Source organism: Gopherus evgoodei, chromosome 10, assembly GCF_007399415.2.
Source record: "Gopherus evgoodei ecotype Sinaloan lineage chromosome 10, rGopEvg1_v1.p, whole genome shotgun sequence".
NCBI classification, from domain to species: domain Eukaryota; kingdom Metazoa; phylum Chordata; order Testudines; family Testudinidae; genus Gopherus; species Gopherus evgoodei.
The window spans coordinates 36,939,702-36,964,251 of NC_044331.1; the positions used below are offsets into that span (position 1 = coordinate 36,939,702).

At 43.3% G+C, this 24,550-nt stretch overlaps 1 protein-coding gene across 8 annotated transcripts in view; it reads right to left on the reverse strand.

Moving 5' to 3' along the window:
• Window positions 1-3,944: 3,944 nt before the first annotated feature.
• The window catches only part of PEAK1 (pseudopodium enriched atypical kinase 1), a 260,847-nt gene continuing 240,241 nt past the window's right edge, over window positions 3,945-24,550 (reverse strand). For 7 of the 8 annotated variants that reach the window (XM_030577455.1, XM_030577457.1, XM_030577451.1 and 4 more), the window contains one exon: window positions 9,359-13,466. In XM_030577455.1, coding sequence (XP_030433315.1) covers window positions 12,309-13,466 — 1,158 coding nt within the window. In that variant the 3' untranslated portion in view covers window positions 9,359-12,308. Of the gene's footprint in view, window positions 4,431-9,358; window positions 13,467-24,550 lie in introns of those variants that run through there. The other variant, XM_030577459.1, reaches the window with a different exon arrangement.

A 24,550-nucleotide genomic window follows, 5' to 3' on the forward strand; every position in this document is an offset into this window, starting at 1 on the left:
AACTGAGTTGTGTCTCCAGCATTAACAGCCTCATTAAATTCTTCTAAAATTGGCTTTGATAGTGACTGGCTTATAAGGCTTTCTGCATGTTGGTGCAGTCCAGAGGCATGGTGCTTTGCCATCTTTTCATACAGGTTGCCAGTACTGGCTTAGCTGATCAGTCTGGCAAACCAAGCTCCTCCACTTTTACTATATAAATCCATGATATGCCAACATCTTGAATACTGCATGCAGTTCTGGTCACCCCATCTCAAAAAAGATATATTGGAATTGGAAAACGTACAGAGAAGGGCAACAAAAATTATTAGAGGTATGGAACAGATTCCATATGAGGAGAGATTAAAAAGACTGGGACTTTCAGCTTGGAAGAGATGACTAAGGGGGGGATATGATAGAGGCTTATAACATCTTGATTGGTGTGGAGAAAATGAATAAGGAGGTGTTATTTACCCCCTCACTTAACACAAGAACTAGAGGTCACCCAATGAAATTAATAGGCAGCAAGTTTAAAACTAAAGGAACTATTTCTTCACACAATGCACAGTCACTCATGGAACTTTTTGCCAGGGATCTTGTTAAGGCCAAAATTATAACAAAGTTCAAAAAAGAACTAGATAAGTTCATGGAAATTAGGTCCACCAATGGCTATTAGCCAGGATGGGCAGGGATGCAATACCATGCTCTGAGTGTCCCTAGCCTCTGTTCACCAGAAGCTGGGAGTGGACGACAAGGGATGAATCATTCCATGTTCATTCCCTCTGAAGCACTTGGAATAGTCACTGTCAGAAGACAGGATACTGGGATAGATGGACCATTGGTCTGACCCAATATGGCTGTTCTGACATAAAATAATTATAATAATAAAAACAATGAAGAGTCCTTGTGGCACCTGAGAGACTGATTTATGAAATTTATGTGGGCATAAGCTTTCATGGGCTATAACCCACTTTATCAGATGCATGGAGTGGAAACTATAGTAGCAGGTATAAATACACTACACAGAAAAGATGGGAATTGATATATCAAGTGGGAGGTCAGTCTAACGACAATTCAATTAACAGCAGGATACCAAAGGAGGAAAAATCACTTTTATAGTGATGAGAGTGGCCCATTTCAAACAGTTGACAAGAAGGTGTGAATAATAGTAGGGGGAAATTAGTATGGGGGATATTATGTTTTGTAATGACCCAACCATAGTGGGAGGGATAGCTCAGTGGTTTGAGCATTGGCCTGCTTAAACCCAGGGTTTTGAGTTCAGTCCTTGAGGGGGACACTTAGGGATCTAGGGCAAAATCAGTACTTGGTCTTGCTACTGAAGGCAGGGGGCTGGACTCAATGACCTATCAGGGACCCTTCCAGTTCTATGAGATAGGTGTACATTTCCATATATTATTTATTAAAACCACTCCGAGACTTTATTCAGGCCTAATTTGATGGCATCCAGTTTGCAAATTAATTCCTGTTCTGCAGTTTCACATTGGAATCTGTTTTTGAAGTTTTTTTGTTGAAGAATTGCCACTTTTAGGTCTGTTATTGAGTGACCAGGGAGACTGAAGTGTTCTCCTACTGGTTTTTGAATGTTATAATTCCTGATGTCAGATCTGTGTCCATTTATCCTTTTGCATAGAGTCTCTAAGGTGCCACAAGGACTCCTCGTTGTTTTTGCTGATATAGACTAACATGGCTACAACCCTGAAACCTATAATAATAAAGCTTTGTACAGAAACTCCCCAAGATAATGACCTCTCTCAAGATAGTGATGTGAGATAATGACCTTGACAAATAATACATTTTAAAAATTTTGGCCTACTAGGAAACATATTTATATAAGTTTCCCAGTCACAAATCTAGCATTCTATAGTGAAGTCACTAAAACATAGTTCAATGTTTTGGCCGCTGTTTGTCGTGCCACCATTCACTCTAATGCTCCATCCTCAATGGCCCTGCACTGTCACTTTCTGCTGCTACCTGCTACTGTGACCTCTGTGAGTTGGTCTCTCGAGGTTCCACCTAGCTCTCAGTGATTCCAGTGCTCAAGTAGGGGAACTTTGTTGCTAGTGCAGGCTGGGCTGTCTGTTCCACAGAAACACTGTCCCACGGCAGATCTAAGCACTTAGATCTGATTATCAGTGGTTTCATCTCTAGTGGTCACTTAACAAACCAAAAGACTCCCTATGAAGCCTAATTAACTCTCTTTCTAAACAGGAGAGAGGGACAGGTCAAATAGTGCCTGTGTTTCTTAGGCAGAACCCACACCACCAAGCAGAACACCTGTGCCCCACCCTCTCTCTCTCTCTTCACTAGGATATGGCATCCAAACCTCCTGCTTAGAGAGTGCAGTTCAGTTGAGGGTGACCAGTGCTTAATTTGTAATGAAAGAGGTGCCAGGGCTCAAGCAAATTTCTTACTTTCATAACTGATGTGGTAAGCCCAGAGGTGCCAGGGCTCTGAACTGCCAGGCCCAGGGGTTCCAGGGCTTTGAACTGCCAAGCCCAGAGGTGCCGGGGCTCTGCCCTGGCAAGACCTAGCACAAATTAAGCACAGAGGGAGACCCCCTCATTCAGTCAGGCTAAGTACCGTTCTGCTGCCCTTTACTCATACAATAAAGAAAACATTTCATGACCCCCACATTTAATACTTAAGTGATTTGTAACCCAACACCAGCCAAAATTGATCACTTGGGCAACACAACTCTGTCTACCGGATACCTAGGCAGAGTTGGTGTGTTCATGTAAATACAGTCTGGTCCTGAAGCCTTTCTAACTACGCCTGGCTCATCACTAGCTGTCAAGGAGAGCTCATTCAGACCTTGCTTAAATCATAATTTGAAATTATTATGTAGGCCAATATAGCCGAAACAAATGTGCCAACATTGTCATAAATAAACTGTATGCGGAAGCTATCTTTGTTCATACTTTTCAAATCTATTATGCTTTCTCAGGTACAAGTATTTTCTTATATACTGTGTATTCTTTTAAAGTGTATATTAATGTTTCAATTTCAATTCACATTTCCAACCAACGACTAAATTGGCAACACTGCATGTAACTGGGGAGGAGGGGTATTGGGGAAATTCAGGTGTATACCCCCCTGGGGGGGGTGTCATAAACAGATAGCTAAGGGTTAACGTCTCTTTCACCTGGAAAGAAGTAATCTGAACCACCTGACCAGAGGACCAATCAGGAAACAGGATTTTTTTCAACTCTGGGTGGAGGGAATTTTGTGTCTGAGTTCTTTGTCTTCTGCCTGTATGCTCTCTCGGATGAGAAGTTTTTCTATTTCCTGCTTTCTAATCTTCTGTTTCCCAGTTGTGAGTACCAAAGATCAGATAGGGATTTATATGTTCTTTTGTATTTACATGTTTATAATTGCTGAAGTGCTTTAAATTGTATTCTTTTTGAATAAGGCTGTTTATTCATATTTCTTTTAAGCAATTGACCCTGTATTTGTCACCTTAATACAGAGAGACCATTTGTATGTATTTTTCTTTCTTTTTCTATAAAGCTTTCTTTTAAGACCTGTTGGAGTTTTTCTTTAGTGGGGAACTTCAGGGAATTGGGTCTGCAGCTCACCAGGGAATTGGTGGGAGGAAGAAGTCAGGGGGAGGTCTGTGTGTGTTAGATTTACTAGCCTGATTTTGCATTCCCTCTGGGTGAAGAGGAAAGTGCTTTTGTTTCCAGGACTGGAATTACAGAGGGTGGACTCCCTCTGCTTAGATTCACGGAGGTTGCTTCTGTGTATCTCTCCAGAAGCACCTGGAGGGGGTAAGGGAAAAGTTTTATTTCCCTTTGTTGTGAGACTCAAGGGTTTGGGTCTTGGGGTCCCCAGGGAAGGGTTTCGGGGGGACCAGAGTGCCCCAAAACACTCTAATTTTTTGGGTGGTGGCAGCAGTACCAGATCCAAGCTGGTAACTAAGCTTGGAGGTTTTTCATGCTAACCCCCATATTTTGGACACTAAGGTCCAAATCTGGGACTAGGTTAAGACAAGGGGCGTCTAGGGAAACCCCTGGCTCTCACTCCCAAGAAGTAGGTCTCCCTTGATGGCAGAAATGAAATGTTTTAAGAAGTCAGAGGGAAGCCCAAGACCAAATGAATATGGAGTGTGAATTCTCTTCACTTCAGAAAAGGTTAATCCCTCGTGGTTGGAGTACACTGATAGAACAGTGCAAAGAAGCCACAGGGAGGAATGAACATGAAGACTGAATTATTCTCTGCCCTAATTATGGTATGTCTGATCTCTCTGTATGGACCAGGAGACATTAAACATTACATCTGCCTTGTTAATACAATGGATGTTACTAAAGGACAGTCAGTTCCCTTGCAGTAAAACATTTTTTTCTGCATTTGCCATAATTCAACACGAGGCCATGTTCAGGTACATTTACTGTAAACACAGTATTTTCCAGTGCAACTCCCTGGTGTCTGAAAACCTAAAGAGGAAAGAAAGATAGAAAAGTGAGACAACCACATTTGACTTTCAGTGTAATAAAACTAGTTTATTTACACAGTAACATGAATGCCACAAAGTACACAGCAAAGTACCACAGCAAACCAGAGTGTAACTGCCCCCTAATGGCAAAGGAAGGCTTGGAGTTTATACACTTATTTATATAGAATGTGTCAATATAGATATGAAACACCAGATAAAGCAATGCAATCAGGAATTCCAAACACAAAGCTTACCCAGGACAATGGAGTCAAAATAAAAATAAAAATCTCTTATCTGAGGAATTTTAAAGAAATCCCATTTATAGAAGATCACCAGTTTAGGAATCTTTTATTTAAAAATAATTTTATCTCCTTTTATGAAAAACAGGTGTTTTTACACTTAAATGTTCAGCATAATTAAGAATTAAAAGAAAAAAAACCACAAGGATTTGAGCTGCAAAACTTTCTGCAACCAACAAAGCAAAGAAAAAGAACCAGAGTTTTGAAATAGTTTTTCATAAAGAGGTGTCATTGGTTTTATGAAACTGGTATGCTAAAATTCAAGCAAATTTACAGCATATATTATATGCTGTATATAATATATATATACACACACACACACACAAAACAAAAGAAGGGCAAAGTGAATCTTTTGTAGTACAATAAAATTTATAAATATATATGAACATATATTTCTCTCATATAAAAAACATTCCAATCTCTTCTAAATCCCTGAAACCTTCTTCCTGGATTTAAGAAAACAAAGGATGAGATGGCTCCTCTTAAACTGAAGTATAAAACAAGTTCTTTAGAATAGCGAGATGCTTAGGTACAGATAAGTTGAGTATTTCATGCCCCACAGACATTTCCGAAATCTTCTGTAGACTTAATTCAGTCTCTAACTAGGTGTTGAGTGGAGTGCCAAACGTCTAATTCAGTGGTTTTCAAACTTTTTTCCTGGCAACCAAGTTGAAGAAAATTGTTAATGCCTGCAACCCAACAGAGCTGAGGATGAGGGGTTTAGGGTGTGGGAGGGGCTCAGGGCTGAGGCAAAGGTGAGGCAGAGGGGCTCAGGGATGAGGGGCTGGGGTGTGGGGGTGAGGGCTGCAGGGTGGGGCTGGGAAGGAGGGGTTCAGGGTGTGGGAGGGGGCTCTGGGCTGGGGATTGGGGTCCAGGAAGGGTCAGGGCTCTGGGTGAGGGTCTTGGCTGGGGCAAGGGATGAGGGGTTTGGGGCGCAGGAAGGGGCTCTGGGTTTGGAGGGGGCTCAGGGCTAAGGCAGGGATTGGGGTGTGGGCTTACCTTCGGTGGCTCCCAGTTAGCGGTGCAGTCAGGATGCAGAGGCAGGCTACCTGCCTGTCCTGGCACTGCGGAGTGTGCTGCCCCCTGGAAGTGGCCAGCAGCAGGCCTGGCTTTTTGGTGGAGGCATGCAAGCGGCTCCGCATGGCTCTCGCCCACAGGCACCACCCCACCAGCTCCTATTGGCTGGTTCCCGGCCAATAGGAGTGTGGAGCCAGTGCTCAGAGCGGGGACAGCACATGGAGCCCCGTGGCTCCCCTGCCTAGAAGCCAAATTCCTGCTGCTGGCTGCTTCTGGGGTGCAGCGTGGTGTCGGAATAGGTAGGCACTGGTCTGCCTTAGCTGGGCAGCACTGCTGATGGGACTTTTAACTACTGGGTTGTGACCTGAACTTTGAAAAACACTGGTCTAAGGCAAGGAGGCTTATAGAAAATAATTTAAATTCATAAAAGAAATCTCCCAAGCACAAAGTTCTTTATACTATGTCTATTCAAACCATAATCCTTCAAATAGTGCCTCAAAGTGAATATATAGTCTAGACAAACATCTAGTAGAAATTCTTCATAACAACAAATAGTCAGGAGGAGGGGTTATGAGACTTCTCTATGGTTCTTTCAGAGTTATAGTCACTTTACATTAAAAGTTCTGCTCGGAGTTTCTTTTACAGAAGCGTTTTTAATTGTTTTTTCCCCTGCTTTTGAAATCTGTTTGGAATGTATGTGCTGGTTTATGGGCTATCTCCACTGAACTGAGTTTTGGGAACAGTATGATTAATGAAGCATTTAAAGTTCTGCTCTACATTTCTTTGGTATTATCTACTATATATTTAAATAATCTCAATATAAAAGCCTCTTTTGGTTTAATCTAAGGGAATGATTTGGGGCAGCAGATCTCACAGGGTATGTCTACACTGCAATGTAAGGCCAGGGTTAGTGGGATTCAGGAACTGAGACCCTGGGTTTGCAAGCCCAGGGACTGCGCATCTACACTGAATATTGACCATAGGTTTAGAATTTCTGCACCTGGGCCTCCAGCGGCCACACTGCAGTCCACAGATTCTGTTCCACTCATAGCAGTGTATATGGGCTCACTACACAGCAAGCTCCTCTTTAAATGGACAGGATTTGACTGAAGGGCTGAGAGTGTACTCTGGGATTTCAGGAATTGCAGCAGCATCACTTCCATTAAATCAGTGTAAACTTGATGACCCAGTGATGTGGGGAGTACTACCCATTTACTACACCTGCCAGGAAACAATGTTCAATCTGTATTGAGTTGGGTGGGTGGGGAAATGTGCTGAAGGGTTTGATACAGCTGTCTATAACTGCTCCCAAAGGCAAAACACTCTCTTATTGGCTTCAGGGAGAGAAGGACTAGGTCCCTAGTTAAAAACAGGAAAATGTTAAAATATACTCATTTAGGTAAGGCTTCTGAATAGGGTAATGCCCTTGAGATATTTCTATTTCAGCAACAACTGACAAGTTTTTCAGACAAAAGCTAGGGAGCGAGAGTAGGAAACATCTGGGTAAACCTCCCCAGTGTTTGATTGCCAACATACACTAGATTTATTTAAAATATATATTCTTCCCTCTAACCTATCAGAATCCCCTTGGTCTACAATGTCCAGATGATGCATGCAGATCCTGTGGTGCTGTTGGCAGATCCCTAAAGAAAATCTGGAGTGGATGTTGGAGCTTGAAAGATGGTAGGATAATGTCAGATCTTCTGTAAATACTATGTACACACTGGATTGCAGATTGGGATTTCCAGCACCATAGTATTCCAATAAACTGAGATTTCTTACTTCAGTACTGACTTCTTAGTCTTCGTTTGACATCTGAATTTTAAAAAGAAGCCTTGTCTCTATTCTGACATTCCAGAGCCCTTAGAAAAAATTCTGCATTCTCTCATTTCTGGAGATTTCCATATGAGTTTTTGTAGTGGCTGTGGCATCTATATTCTGTCTAGATGTTCACCTGAACCATATATATTCACTGGACCAGATCTGAGGCTTGGAAGATAAACTGGGTTTACTTATTCATTTTTTAGGAAACACACAAGAAATCCACATTCTATAACAGATTCTTGTTTTCCAAAACTCCCAAATTAACAGTGGTTTGCATCAATGCCTCCACAGCATATAGATGTGTGTGCAGCACATCAACTATATATAATATGAGGAGCTGCACATCTTACACACATTCTCTTCTTCCCAAGATACTCAGTCTCTTCATCTTCTGGAGTTGGAATATCTGTAATAGATTGTCAAAGCAATAGGACTCTTGAATTTTAGTGTATTATGTCTAGACCAAGTGACATCTCATCTATTTCTCACCCAGCGCTGAGTCTCAATTTCAGATGTGAAAAATCCAGAGGCCTGCTGTCATTTGGGGTTTATTTTGGTACTGTGAGCAACTTCAAAGGAACTTGTTCATGTAACTGACCTCCCAGAAAATGTTCCTTTCATTAAATTGATTAACTCAGCATCATATGAAGTGCACCATTTTATTTTGTAGTCATCTTTTTATATTTATAGGTATGTCTACACTGCAGTTGGGAGGTGTAAGGTTCAAGATAGGGCCTAAAAATAGCAGTATAGCCACAGCACCATGGGTGGTGGCTTGGGTTAGTTGCCTGAGTATGTACTGAGAATGTGGAGGTGTGTGTCAGACGGGATGATACTTAGGTAGCTAGCCTGAGGCATTGTGGCAAAGCTGCTATTTTAGGCACTAGCGTGAGCTGAGCTAGCACCTATCTGTCTATCCACATTGGGAATCACAGTGTGTATACATACCCTGTGTGGTACCCAGCTGGTGTGTATGCATACCTTATGTAGGCAGTATTATTTATAGGGCTGTTAGCAGGTGGAGAGAGATTCTGACTGATTCTCTCTATTACTATTCTAATTCTTTGACAAGGCACTATACATTGTGCATTCAATTGCTGATCTAAATTGTTCCATCCAAAATGTTAAAAAGATTTTTAGTGGCTCTAAAAGCTTCAGGAACCACTAATTCTAATTCTTCATCAAACAAATACATGATTTTCCAGATCTTATTTTGAACTTGAAAATCTGTGTAATTTATATTTAAAAAATAGTGAAATGGCAGCTTTTAGTAATAGAAAAATATATATTTATAGTCAATACTGTTATCTTAGAATTGCAGCTCTTCTCATTTCTTGAGCTCAACTAAAAGTGCTACAATATTTAAAAATCCAAACTCTGTGCATGTATATGTCCACATGCAAGTACATAGGTAGGGGTCCCATTCCTGATACATAAAGAATCCCACTGACAAGGGAACAGGTTTTTTTCTCATTTGTTTAGAAATGAAGCTGTAGCATCCCCCCCGTCCTTTTTTTTGCTTTTGTTTGTTTACAGTCAATTTCATGCATACATTCTCAGATATTTGTGCAGTGTGGTTCTTAATCAGCATGGAGGATCCCCATAAACAGAATTATGATCCTCAAGGATGTCTGCAAAAGCAGCCCCAGAACCACCAAGGAATGGAAGCTCTTGCCAGTTTGTGTTTGTCCTCGACCATTCTTTTGTTCTTAAAAAAGAAAAAAAAAACCACATTGATTTTACAAATTGCTAAAGGTTACCCAGTGCTGCACAATAAAGAGAGCGTTAGTGAACATTCATCCATGCTTGATTATACTGCAGAACTAAAATGAGTATTGGTTTAAATTTAATCACAAACAATATGAACTGAAATTAGAGATCTAAAGAACAAAGACATATAAAGGCTTCGGACCATCTGTGTTAAATACATAAGGTTGTAAAACGTTCAATATTCAACTTTGCATGTGTGTGTTGACATGAAAGTGACATTGAGAATGTGTCCACATACACAAAAAAAATAAAACCCAACCAAACCAGGCGGACTAAAGGAATGTGCCTACTGCAATGGCCAGTGGTCCATGTGCTGCTCATACAGCATATATTTGTTAGGCGAGAAGTTATGTGCAGATAGGTGCCACTTAAAAAAACAACCAAAAAAACAAAAAACAAACACTAAACCAGACCAGGGGAACAAGAAGAAGCAGTGTCTTGTGCTTAGCTTAAAGGGTTGGTGACTGTCTGGTAATTCGCAGGTAGCATTTAAGTGAGCTGTCAACTCATGCTCAGCGTATGTAAGCCACAAGGCATTACACAATTCTGTGCCCACATGAAACAGGGCTGCATTTAATGATTGTGCAATTCTTCGTAAAGGCTTCTACTACAAGTTTGTTCAGCATTATGTAGAAAGCCTCTTTCCCAAAGTGGTGGAAGTCATCAACTCCATGCACTGCATTTGTGCTTAAGTGCACTGCACTCTTTTTGCATTAATGCTGCTGCCTCCATTAACTTTGCGATTTTTTAAAGTGATATATATCACATTAAAATACAGGATCCTTATCCTTGCCTGATCCCTCTCTGATGCAGATGAATCAGACAAAAGGATATTTCATCAGAAAGCTTAAAAACATTTAAAAAATCCACAAAAATATTCTATATATTACTGCAGAATCAACGTAGGCTTCCACATACCACAAAGCTTGGCTCGGACAGATGCAAAATTTCAGCCCCTTCAAATATGCGGTGTGTACATGGAGCTAGTTTCACTGACCTCATGCCTGCAGGACTGTTTGTTCAGTTTCCATGCATCTGGTCCAAGCATGCATATGCTATAAAAAGTGGCTATTTGTTTTCAAGACTGAAGTAAACTGATTTCTCACAGATTTAACAAACAACGAAAAATGAAATATCAATCCATATAAACATGTAACTCTGCGCATTTATGTGCCAGGAAAGTAAAGGAAGGGTTTGCAGATCTAGCATCAGGTAAAGTCTGGTAAGTAATGTAAACACTGTAATATACAGATTTTAAAAAATACATACAAGAATTGCACATATATCCATAGGAGAGAAGCACAGGCTCAAAACTTGGCCTATATGCTTTCCACCACCCTTTCATTTGCCCCCTTTGTGTTCTTCAGAGATATTTGAGACAATCGAGAACCTAGCAATACTGAGCAAAGAGAGCATCTCTATGATTGTAGGCGTTCCATATGAAAGGTCGCTATCTCAGGGAAGGAAACCAGCAACTGCCTCTAAAGGTGAAAAGTTCCTTCAGGTTGGACTTTTTTTTTTAAACCTGTCACCCTAATACCTACTAGTGCCTCCTTACTCTAAAACTATATCTGCAATGATCTCTGAGCTATGTTGACAGCCATTCCATTTTTAGGGTGTTGTCTGAAGCAGCTAGTACGCTAGTAAACATTAGTTACTGATAGAAGATTTGTAGCCAAATACTGCTGAGGGGAAAATAGATCAGGTCACTGTTGGTTACAGCTGCCAAACTTTACAGGTCTCTCAGTAATTAAATAGCAGTGTTTGCCCCTTTGTTCTCCCACAGAGAAATGCATCTGAAGTAAAACCATCTCCATGTGGCCTGTTAGAATTGTTTAGTGCTTGTCTGTATAGCTATCTCCTGCCAACACACCAGCACTGCCAATTCAGTCCTGCTTTGCAATATGCCACAAGTGGCTAGCAAACCAAAATAAAACACAAAGAAGGAGGCTGCTATTTTGATACCTGATGCATAGCAGCAACTGAAGGAGGATTGGTTATGTAATTTCAGTTCATTTCAAGCCCAGGGTTTAGTGTCTTTTAGAGTGGGAGGGATGTTTCAGTTGTTCTTGGTATATTATGTTGCTCTTGTTTAACACTGTTATATCTACAATACATGACTATCTGGTCCTATATACTGGTGGGAAGAGAAACGTGCATGTTCTGTTTGCTTTTCAGTGGAGATATTACAGGTACATGATCATGGGCTGATTAAGGCAGGATCCTTGGAATCCAGGACCCATGATCAGAAGGGATATGAACAGCTAGCAAGTCAGAGAAGGCAACAATATTGGACATTGATGATTGCTGCCTATTGATTACTTGCCGGGATCAGAGGACTACCCCAGTTGGGAGGAAAATAAAGAATTTAAGAGTAGGAGTAAAATAAAAATCTACCTGAATGAGAAGACTATGTGGATGAGCCTCATCCTAGACTGAGAGGCAGAACCTTTCACTGGGGATGGAGCAGAGGCAATATTTTTGTGGTCAGGGGCTCTTAACTCTGGGGGATCATTTGATTCACATTTATGATGAATTACTCTCTGTTGATAGTCATAACTGGTCACTGCTTTTTCTGCAGATGCTACCACTAGAAATGGTAGGATCCATCCACAGGAGATGGGGAATTCATTCTCTATAGTAATACAAAAATAGTGGGCTCCTTAAGATTTCTCTCTCCCCTTTTTCAATCTGTTGAAAAATTAATCCAACCTAGGAGGTATATAATCTAATTGCAACCATTGTACATATGATTAAACATGGAAGGCCTAGGAATTGAATAAAGTCTCCATTGTATCTTCAGTCGGATACAGTATTTCCAATTAGAACTATTTGCTCAGGGTTGCTTGCTTTAAGATGTAGGCTGTTTTTTTCAGCAGTTGTGCAAAGTGTGAACCCTGAAATAAAGAAGGTGGGAGCAGAATAGAGCAAGGAGTAGGGGGTTGAGGAAACGCAACAGCTTGTACAAACTAGTGTTGCTGCATGATTTTCACAATGCGACTGAGTGAGTCTGTAGTGGCAAATGCCAGATACTGAGAACAAAGCCAGTCTTCAAGGCTGACTCCACACTCTCTGTCCAAAGACTTCTCTGCAAATTTGATCATCAGTAGCGTCCGTTTGATATCAAGCCAGTTCTGCAGCACAGCATCCTTCCGTACTGGGCTGGAACATGAGCTCAGAGTGTGGAACAAATCCTCACGTGGACCCCATAACAAACACTGAAGGATTCCCTTGGCCTCAGAAATAAGGATTCTCTCTGAAGGATTGGGATTCAGCAGGCAGCTGGCGAGTTGCTGGAGCCCATAGGAATAGAGGGACCGGGAGGGGATCCTGGGGAGGTCAGCACGGGTATACTCCTTCTCCTTCAGTTCTGGATTCTCATCAAAGGGGTTGGGTAAGTGCAGCATTTCATAGATCAGGATGCCAGTTTGGAACTCATCACACTTTTTGTACTGTGTGGCAGTGATGATCTCTGGGGCCAGGCGGGATTGGTCCCGTAGCACCTCTGGATCTACCATATGTCTCTTTTGCTTGGCCTGTGAGAAATTGCTCACAATTAGCCTAGCTGGGCAAGCTGTGTTGGGATTGGGCTCCACAGGCTCATAGTTCAGAAGGCCTCCCCTTGGTCTGTAGTGAACCAAAAGTAGGTTCTCCAAACGCAGATCACAGTGTGTGATGTGATAGGGTTTCAGGTGCTCCAGGCCTGAACACAGCTGTAAGAGCAGTAGACACACCTGTCTTTCATAGAAGTCTGGGTTATTTGCATGGCGAGCTGTGGACTCTCGCACAAAGTCAGCCACTGTTAGGTATGGTACCTCCCGTGTGATGACCACAACACGGCTGCGCTGCTTGCTGATGGTCCGCTCACTGCCTGAGTTGTCTTTCTGTGAAACCTCCAGACAGGAAGGGATTTCTTTGTTCTTTTGCTCATCTCCTACCTCTTCTTCCTGTTCATCTTCCTCCTCCACCTCAGGTGCATTGGGATCCTCCCATGGAAGGAGGCGGACAGGTACATCAGCTAAGAAATGGCCACAGTCCTGTTGGATGTTAAAGTTAATAGCCAGACTCTGTCTGATAGCCAAGCTGTGGTAATACTGCTGGGATTCTTTAGCTTTGCTCTTACAAATCTGTTGGCAGAAAAGAGCACAAAACCAAAGTCAATTATTATAACTTTTCATTTGTAAACGTTTTTTTCTTTTTAAATGTGCACAGGGCTGGCTGCTGCCAACCCCACCCCAAATACTGGAAATTAGGGAGGGTGAAGCTTAAAAACCCTCTCCTCTGCCCTATGGGAGCATACGTTGAAACTGTTATATGTTTTTATGCATCTTACATTGATTGCTTTTTGGAGTGAAAGCTAAGGTCTCTATTTTTGAGATATATCATATCATGAGGTATTAAGTGATGACACAGCCCACAGGAGATTTTATTTTATATACTTCTCATAGAATCACAGAACTGGAAAGGATCTCTTGAGGTCATCTAGTCCAGTCCCCTGCACTCGTGGCAGGACTAGTATTATCTAGATGATTTCTGACAGGTGTTTGTCTAACCTGCTCTTAAAAATTTCCAATGATGGAGACTCCACAACTTCCTTAGGCAATTTATTCCACCTTGACAGGAAGTTTTTCCTAATATCCAACCTAAACTCTGGTTTCTGCAATTTAAGACCATTGCTTCTTGTCCTATCCTCAGACTTTAAAAAAAACAATTTTTCTTCCTCCTCCTTGTAACAGCCTTTTACATACTTGAAAACTGTTCTCATGTCCCCTCTCAGTCTTCTCTTTTCCAGATTAAACAAACTTAATTTTTTCAAAAAGAATGAGGAGTACTTGTGGTACCTTAGAGACTAACAAATTTATTTGAGCATAAGCTTTCGTAGGCTAAAACCCACTTCATCGGATACATGTAGTGGAAAATACAGTAGAAAGATATATATACCAAGAGAACATGAAAAAATGAGTGTTGCCATACCAACTGTAACAAGAGTAAATCAATTAAGGTGGGCTATTATCAGAAGCAAAAAAAAACTTTTGTAGTGATAATCAGGATGGCCCATTTCCAACAGTTGACAAGAATGTGCGAGTAACAGTAGGGGAAAAATTAGCACAGGGAAATAGGTTTTACTTTGTGTAATGACCCATCCACTCCCAGTCTTTATTCAAGCCTAATTTAATGGTGTCCAGTTTGCAAATTAATTTCAATTCTGCAATTTCTCGTTGGAGTCTGGTTTTGAAGTTTTTTTGTTGGAGTATTGCGACTTTGAGGTCTGTAATTGAGTGACCAAGGAGGTTGAAGTGTTCTCCCACTGGTTTTTGAATGTTATAATTCTTGACATCTGATTTGTGTCAATTTATTCTTTTGTATAAACCTACTGACTGCTATACTTACCTACATGCCTCCAGCTTTCATCCAGATCACACCACATGATCCATTGTCTACAGCCAAGCTCTAAGATACAACCACATTTGCGCCAACTCCTCAGAAAGAGACAAACACCTACAAGATCTCTATTAAGCATTCTTACAACTACAGTACCCACCTGCTGAAGTGAAGAAACAGACTGACAGAGCCAGTAGAGTACCCAGAAGTCACCTACTACAGGACAGGCCCAACAAAGAAAGTAACTGCCATGTACACTGGCCAAAGCAGACAGTCTCTATGCTCATATAACTAATTCTTTGCAGGATTGGGACCTAAGTGATCAGCTGGTATAACTACAGCAATACTTCCCATGTGCAAAGCTCAGATTGAGGGAAGACAAGAAGAGCTTGGTTTTTGGATTTCGATGAAGCTAAAGCTTGGTTTAACTCATGTCTAAACAATGTGAAGGAAGAACAGAGTGATTAGAGTATAGATGGGCCAGAGGACAATTATGGCACAGTATTCTTTCAGATTTTCAATAAAATGTTTTGATATGTTGTTGCATTTTTCTGTATATTAATTAATATGAATGTATGGTATCATATATTTCTTGCAGTTTCTTACAATTTTTGGGAATACTTGGCAGCTGTCTGTTTTTTCTAATATAGAATCCAAAGTCATTTAAGGACTTATACTCGACAAATGGTAATTTGGGGGAGGACGGGGGGAAGGGGAAATCATTATTTCTTTGGAATTTTGTCTTTACTATTTGTTAATCACTATGATTTTACTGATGATTGTGATTGAAAGTGATAAATAAATGGAAAAAGTGGATCGTTAGATTGATAGGGTGTGCTGAGTATGTGAGTTTAGTGCTTGAGCTATAGCAATGCTCTTTACATTAGGGAAAAAACTGGGGTGTCATTAGAAAATCCATTTCAAACAGCTTCATGTTAGATTGTGGTCCCTTCATGCACTTTCAGCAGCAGCTCTGTAATGCTAACACACTATCTCTGAAAACAACGATCTTTGAGGCCTGTGCCATTATCATCAGGATTTTTTTTAAGATGGTGATGGCTCTGGACATTTTGGGAAGTTATAAATGCCTGTAATGAAGGCAATGGATCCCCCAACAATCATATTCTCTCTGTAGAGACTCACTGAAATTCTACTTATTTAACAGCTAAATCATTGAACATTTAGGCCTACATTGTGTCTCTACATCCACTTCCCATGGTAGAGGCCAATCACTATGGTAGGAGATCTTAGAGACAGACACAAAGGCTCTGGGAGTGCAGGCCAGAGCAGTGGCTGTTATGCCTTTTACAGGATACAGTATGTGCAGCTTCCTGTGCCAGTCTAGTTCTGATGGCTAGTACAGAAGGAAAGTGCTGAAAAGACGGTTACTCACCTTTGTAACTGTTGTTCTTTGAGATGTGTTGCTTATATTCATTCCAGTTAGGTCTGCGCGTGCCGCGTGCACGTTCGTCGGAAGATTTTTACCCTAGCAACACTCGGTGGGCCAGCAGGGCGCCCCCTGCAGTGGCGCCGCTATGGTGCCGGATATATACCCCTGCCAGCCCAACAGTCCCTCAGTTCCTTCTTGCCGGCTACTCCGACAGTGGGGAAAGAGGGCGGGTTTGGAATAGATATGAGCAACACATCTCGAAGAACAAAAGTTACAAAGGTGAGTAACTGTCTTTTCTTCTTCGAGTGCTTGCTCATATCCATTCCAGTTAGGTGATTCCCAAGCCTTATCTAGGCGGTGGGGTCGGAGCGAGACTCTGCGGAATGTAAGACCGCTGAGCCAGAGGCGGCATTGTCTTTGGACTGCTGGACCAATGTGTAGTGTGATGCAAAGGTGTGGATGGAAGACCAGGTAGCTGTGCGACGTATTTCCTGGATGGGAACATGGGCCAGGAAAGCGGCAGATGAGGCTTGAGCCCGAGCAGAATGGGCGGTGAGATGGCCAGTCGGAATGTGAGCCACGTCATAGCATGTCCAGATACAGGATGTCACCCAAGATGAAATCCGTTGGGAAGAGATTGGCATGCCCTTCATGCGCTCTGCGACAGCTACAAAGAGCTGAGGCAAACGTCGGAAGGGTTTAGTCCTCTCGATATAAAAGGCGAGAGCCCATGCAGACATCCAGAGTATGCAGCTGTTGTTCCTGACGCGATGAGTGCGGCTTCGGGAAAAAGACTGGTAGAAAGATGTCTTGATTAACATGGAAGGCAGAGACCACCTTAGGGAGGAATGCCGGGTGCAGTCGCAGCTGTACCTTGTCCTTGTGGAATACCGTATATGGGGGATCCACAATCAAAGCTCGAAGTTCCGAGACTCGCCTAGCTGAGGTGATAGCGATGAGGAAGGCTGTCTTCCAGGACAGGTACAGCAGCGAGGATGTGGCTAAAGGCTCAAAGGGGGGACCCATGAGCCTAGTTAATACGAGGTTTAGATCCCAGGTAGTGGTTGGGCACTTGACCTGAGGGTAGAGCCGCTCCAAGCCTTTGAGAAATCTGGAAACTATGGGGTGAGAAAAGATTGAATTGCCAGTTTCCCCAGGATGGAAGGTGGAAATAGCTGCAAGATGCACCCTTATAGAAGAGATCGCTAGGCCCTGCTCCTTGAGTGACCATAAATAGTCCAAGATAATGGGGACCGATATACCTTCAGGGATAAAGTCATGCTGGGCGCACCAGTGGGAAAAGCGCTTCCACTTGGCGAGATATGTCGTCCAAGTGGAAGGCTTTCTGCTTTCCAGCAGCACCTGTTGCACTGAGGTGGAACAACACAACTCAGATTGGCTCAACCAGACAGCAGCCATGCTGTCAGATGAAGGGACTGCAGGTCCGGGTGGTGAAGCCTGCTGAAGTCCTGCGTTATGAGGTCCAAGCAGAGTGGCAGGGGGATTGGGTCTGCCAGAGAGAGGTTGAGCAGCAGGGTGTACCAGTGCTGTCTCAGCCATGCCGGAGCGATCAGTATTAGCTGGGCTCTGTCCCTGCAGAGCTTGAGTAGAACTCTGTGGATGAGAGGAAATGGTGGGAAGGCATAAAATAGGTGACCTTTCCACGGAATTAGGAACGCGTCAGAGAGGGAGCCTGGGGAGCGACCTTGTAGGGAGCTGAACACCTGGCATTTCCTGTTCTCTTGGGAGGCAAAGAGGTCTATGTAGGGAAAGCCCCACTTCCGGAATACAGAATGGGATGGACCACTCGTGAGACAGGAAGGATCTGCTCAGTTGATCTGCGAGAGTGTTCCGGACTCCTGGGAGAAAGGAGGCTACCAGGTCTATTGAGTAGGCTATGCAGAAGTCCCATAGTTGAATCACCTCCAGACAAAGGGGGGAGGATCGTGTTCCTCCCTGTTTGTTTATGTAATACATGGCCGTTGTGTTGTCTGTGAACACTGCAACACAACGGCCCTGTAGATGACGCCAGAATGCTTGGCACGCCAGTCGGACTGCTCTCAGTTCTCGGACATTTACGTGTAACGCCAACTCCCGAGATGACCAAAGACCTTGAGTGCGAAGGTGCCCTAGGTGAGCACTCCAGCCGAGAGATGACGCATCCGTTGTTAGGGACGTGGAGGGCTGCGGTGGATGGAACAGCAGACCTGCACACACGAGGGATGGCATCAGCTACCAGTCAAGGGAGCCTAGAATGCTCGGTGGAATTGTGAGTGTAATGTCTATGGCATCTCTGCTTGGACGATAGGCTGAGGCGAGCCAAGTTTGAAGAGGACGCATGCGCAGTCTGGCGTGCTTTGTGACGAATGTGCATGCAGCCATGTGACCGAGGAGGCCAAGGCAAGTGCTGGCAGAGGTTGTTGGGAAGCTTTGAAGTCTTTGTACAAGGGAGACTATAGCCTGAAAACGAGGTAGAGGCAAACTGACCGTTGCAAGATTGGAGTCCAGCGTGGCCCCGATGAACTCCTGTTCATTGACAGACTGTACAACCAATGAACAGGGAGGGAGGGTGCACATATAGGTACTCATATCCTTTGGAGGGCACCATGTATTTCCATTTGACCCCTCTGGCTGTGGGCGGGATGGATGCCGGGGATTGCCAGATGGTGTCTGCCCTAGCCTGGATCGAACGGATGAAGGGGAGGGCCACCCTCGTTGGTGCCTCTGCTGACAATATACTTATCACCGGGTCTTCCACCTCTGGAACTTCCTCTACTGGCAAGTTGATATTCTGGGCGACATGCCGCAGAAGGTTCTGGCATGACCTGAGGTCAATTGCAGGCGGGCCCGATGATGACGTCCCCGCTACTGCTTCATCCGGAGAAGAAGAGGATGAAAACCTTGGGACGAGTGGGTCCTGTACTGATTTCTGATCCTGGGGGACCTCCGGAGCCAGAAGATCGTGTGTGTCCGGTGCGTGGGCAGGAGCTTCCTCTGTACCAGCCAGGGGAGGTCTGCTAACAGTGGCCTCTGGCACGCAGTGTTCTGAGGGACCGGAGTGTGATGGTACAGCGGGTTCACCTTGGGCTTGGTGATAAGCCCAAGATGTCCAAAAGGACCACTGATGAGGTCCCTGGTCCGGGCCATGGGTTCCTTGGGCGAACCTGCTGTGAGTATCCAAATCCCCATAGGAAGCACTGTCTGCATGCGATGAGACGGATGGAAGACGAGAAGGCCATGGAGGAACTGAGACCGTTTGGGGATGGTCTCTGCGTCCATTCGATCCGTCTCCACACGGCACCAGAGAACGGTACCGGGAGTCGCACCGGTGCCAGGAGTAAGACAGGGACCTGCGACAGACGCGGTGCCGGGAGGTCGACCGGTGCCTTGAATCCCCGCGTCAAGATCGGCTGCGAGAGATATGGTGCCACGAGCGGTGCTGGGACCTGGATCGGTGCCGAGAATATTGGGTCGGCGACCAGGATCTCGAGCGGTGCTGCGAGTACGACCGGTAACTAGATGGAGAGCGGTACCGGGACTGCGAGCAGCATCGGGACAGGGATCAATGACAGGATCTAGAGCGCCTCCGGGACCTGGACCGTGACAGGCTACGTTCGGTGGTACCGGGCGAGAATGGTCTCATCAGGGTGGGCTTGCCTAATGATTGAACAACCAGCATCGGCGGTGCCAGGGGTTAAGGCAGCTCGGGCTCCGTCAAGGCAATCAACTCCCATGCAGTGGAGAATGTCTCCGGCGTGGAGGGCACGATAAGCTCAACTACGGAGTGTGCCGGGGAGCAGGTAGGCACTGGACTCGACGGCTCTCGCGAGACCAGAATCAACGGTGCAGAAGATGTCGGTGCCGCGGCAGCTGACAGTGCCGGGCGGTCCAACTTAGTTATGCGCTCTGACTGTGGCGTAGATACGGGAGACACAGGAGTCTTATGCTTCTTGCTCCTTGGGGAGAGAGAGCAGTGCCAGCCAGGAGCTTGGGCCAGTGAAGGCTGGTGTCGAGGAGCCTTCACTGTACCCGTGCGCTCCGGTGTAGAGGAGGCATTTGTCCCCAGTGCCTCAGTCGGTGCCGAAGATGGAGGAGTTAGAGCTGCCTCTATTAATAGTTGCTTTAGACGAATGTCCTGCTCCTTTTTCGCCCGGGGCTTGAAAGCCTTGCAGATGCGGCACTTGTCTGTGAGGTGGGATTCGCCCAAGCACTTGAGACAGGAGTCGTGAGGGTCTCCTGTGGGCATCGGCCTATGATAGGCCGAGCACGGTTTGAAGCCCGGTGAACCAGGCATGGGCCCCGGTACCGGGTGAGGGGAAGGGGCTAATCCCCTATCCCCCTTAACTATATACAATAACTACTACAAAAAACTAATAAAACTAGAAAACTAACTAGAAATAGAGAATATCGAACTATATACACAATAATGATTAGAAACGAGCGAATAGCTAGGGAGGTGGAGATCAGCTAAGCCGCGCTCCACTGTTCCAACGACCGACATGGGCGGTAAGAAGGAACTGAGGGGCGGTTGGGCACCATACGGCGCCACTCCAAGGGGCGCCCTGCCGGCCCACCGAGTGTTGCTAGGGTAAAAATCTTCCGACGAAGGTGCACGAGGCGTACGCACACCTAACTAGAATGGATATGAGCAAGCACTCGAAGAAGAACATGCTTCTCCATTTTACTTTAAGAAGGCTAGTTCAATAACTATGCATAATAATTACACTCCACGAGTCCAGGGCTCTGACTAGCTTTCCTTCAGTTATTGTGCAAGGCAAGTCAGACTGGCCCTTAATAAAAAAAAAAAGTATGTTTTTCAACTTTTATGTGTTTACACTATTAGCAACTCTAAATTACTGGGAGATTAAGTCCTCTGTGTTTGCTGCTCAGAAAAGTGCACTGTCAGATAATCATATGCAATTAGATATGCTAGGTGACTACATTTTTGATGCAATCCTCCTCCCTCTGATCCTGTGAATGTTCCAATACATCACAAATACCTGAGCCTCCCAAAACACAGACACACTGGAGTTTAAATTGCCTCTTCAGCACTGTTGTGTACAGGCAAAGCAAATTTACAAAATGCATTTTCTAGTCAATTTTATTTAAAAAGGAAAATGCACCACTTTCAGGATTGAACGCTGATTGTTACGATATCTGAGCACTGGCTCTTGGTAATTTACTCTCAGAAATGCATTTTTAAATGGTTGGAGAAAGGTGAGCTAATCCTAACCTCACCAATATACTATTCCCCAAAGTCTTTTAAAAATACAGGAAGTGATAGTGACTACGTAGCCCTGACCTTGAAAACATGCATGAAGTGAAATCTGTCAGCTGACAGTCTTGGAGACTTAAGTCCCCTGCTTCATTAAAGAACTAGTACAGTATAGGCAGCAAAAGGGGTGGCTTGCTGCACACAACATCACTAATGTGCCTCAAACTTCATCTGGAAAAACATTTTGAAGGTGTGTGAGGGTAGTTCAGTTTTCATACCAGTTAAGTCTTTGGCCTCTTCCTTGGGATGGGCAGCAAGGGTGGCAATTCATTCCAGTTGGGGTGATGTTTCTCTATGATGTGGGACACTTATCTATAAGAAATGAACTAAAGATCCGCAGTCCATTTTGCAAAGGCCATCAAAATGCTGTCAGACCAACTTTTCGTCACTGCTGAATTGGAATTGGCAACCTGGAGGTGCAAGGCTGCATACCTCATTTCTAATCCATCAAGCCATCCAGCCCCCTGAATTTAATTTAAAACCATAGAGATTAGAAAAAGTAAAGTGGTGTGTCCCTTTTCTATCCAAAAGGGCTCTTCAGTTTCCATATTGAGTTATATGCAAGGCATCTTCCTTCATTTTATATTTCCATTCCATGCTTCCATATTTGTAACCTGGTTTGTGTTTCTGCTCTCATGACGATAGATGAACACCTGACTTTACCCATGCTAAAAATAGCAACTTGTTAGTTCTGTTCAGTGACTGTTTGTCATTAAACAATTGGAAGAAAGGATGTACTGTTTTCAGAGTGAGATGGGAGAAGTAAATTGATTAACTCCACCAAGCCAATGAAATTTACCACTAGTCTGACAAGTTGTACTGTGAAACCAGTGTTACCAGGTGTGTGTGGGTATGAATTTTAATTTATTTATTTATTGCCTTTAACACCAATGAAGAATATTCTCTTGTGCTAGGAAAAAAGTTTATAATAAATAATCATAATCAAAGGAGAGCAACTCTTTGAATTTATATCCTGACATTTGCAGAAGATTATGTATAAATTAAGGCTCAAAATGATCTATGCAGACCAAAATTATACATCACTCCAAGTCATCTGAGCTGCTTCACAAGGAAATGGTGTTCTATGTATTCAACCCAAGTGGCACTGTATTTTTCTCCATCTGTGACTTTCAGAAGAGCAATAGAATGAAGGGTGGTTTTGGTACAGGATGGTTTGTGTGTGTGTGTTTGGTAACACAGAGTTCATAATCCACTTACCTCACCCAAGGAGTTACAGTTAAATATATAAATATCTCCAGATCTCCACATTACGATTTTTCATATGATAGGTGTCTCATTAATCTTGATTATTGAACTTCTTATGATGTTAATTTAGATAGCAGCATTAATTCTAAATCATTACTGTGCTCATGCAGCAGCCATTTTTCAAATATTAATAACTTGGTTTTATTTTTTAATACCAAAATTACCTAGCCCAAATTATAAACTACTTACCCAAAAGAGTTTCATTTTAAAATCAAACTTTTTTTTGTAAGAAAAGTACAAAATAGCATCTGTAAATAACTACTGTACCACATTTTATTTCACTCAAAGTGTCTTGGAACGATCATCAAAGCCTCCTAACCAGGGCCGCCCAGAGGATTCAGGGGGCCTGGGGCAAAGCAGGGGAGCTGCAGCACTTGTACTCAGCTGGTGATGGTCCAGGTCTTTGGCAGCATTTTGGCCACGGGGGGCCCTTCAGTCGCTCCTGTGTCTTCGGCAACACTGAAGGGCCCCCCGCCGCCGAAATGCCGTCCAAAGACCTGGACTGTCGCCGGGCCAGGGCTCATGAGGCCCGTGGCAAATTGCGCCACTTGCCCCTACCTCTGGGCAACCCTGCTCCTAACTAGCTCACAGTGATGCTACTTCAAGCAAAGGTGATCTGGGATTCATTTACTTTTGAACCCATCTATGCGTCTCTTTTGGATGACACAGATGGATTGCTAAATAGCAATACATGGGTTTATTTTAATCCCCATCCCACAAGAGCTCAGAAACAAGGGATCAGTACTAACTCCTGAACTCCAATACCTCATATTACACTGCTAGGCAGCCCTTTTCCCTCTCCCCCTTGCAGCTGCCTTTTTTTTTTTTTTCCCCCAAACTGCCAAACTATTTTTGAAATTTTGATTCAGAAGTTTTTATGGGCATCTACTACTCCAATGGAAGATGTCAACGTGCCACACCTCTCAATTTTTTTTTTAATTACTACCAAGTTTAGAACAGCAGCAGACAAACAACATAATTTGCATGAACTATTAACCTCTGAAAATATGGACTTTAAAATTAGAGTTGGTCTTGAGGTGTGAAGTTTCAATCCAGCTCCAATCTCTCCCCAAATTTGATGTATAGGTGTACATAAATGTTTAGAGTGTTTGGATCTGTGTTTTGTTTTGTTTTATTGTAAGGGGGGTAGGGTAGTGAGGGGAGATCACGGCCACTGGGGAAATCTGAATCCAAATATAGATCCAAACGTCCAAGTTCAAGAGTTTTTTAGATCTGAGGTATTGTTTCAGGCCACCATCATTATTTAGAATGAAATATTATACACTCTCCTGTACAGCAACACTATAGGTTACTGTTGTAGCAAGGAGATATACAGTTAAGACTAAATCCTGTAACCATTGTAATCAATGGCAAAATGATGAATGACTTCAACAGAAAAAAGATTTCCCTGTAATATTTTGTTAAAGATGACAACCAATCACTTTTAATGAAACTTCAAAATGTAATGACACTTTTGAGACTAAGTGGCACTATTGGGAGAAAACATCAGGAAAAATTCTCATAAGGTCCTTGTTCTATAAGAAGAAAATGTATGTGTGTGTATATGTGACATGTACAAAAGGTAGGGGGAGAACTCAGATCTGATTAGAGATGTGTTGTCTGCTCCTGGTCTTTGTTTACAAACAAAATAATGTGAAAACTGAAAGAGGCAGGTAGGCTATTTAAAGTTGATTAAACTGCTGACTAAGATTTGTACAATATATAGTGGCTGTGTAAATAACAAAAGGAAATGAAAAGCCAGACTGCCTTCCCACAGCATTCAAAGATGAGAGTCTGAAGACAAATCAGTCACATATCTGAATTCATAAAGCAGTTGCACCTAAGAAAAGGTCTGAATTGAAACTAGCAAAAATGTGGCATTCAGAGGAGTGTCTAAT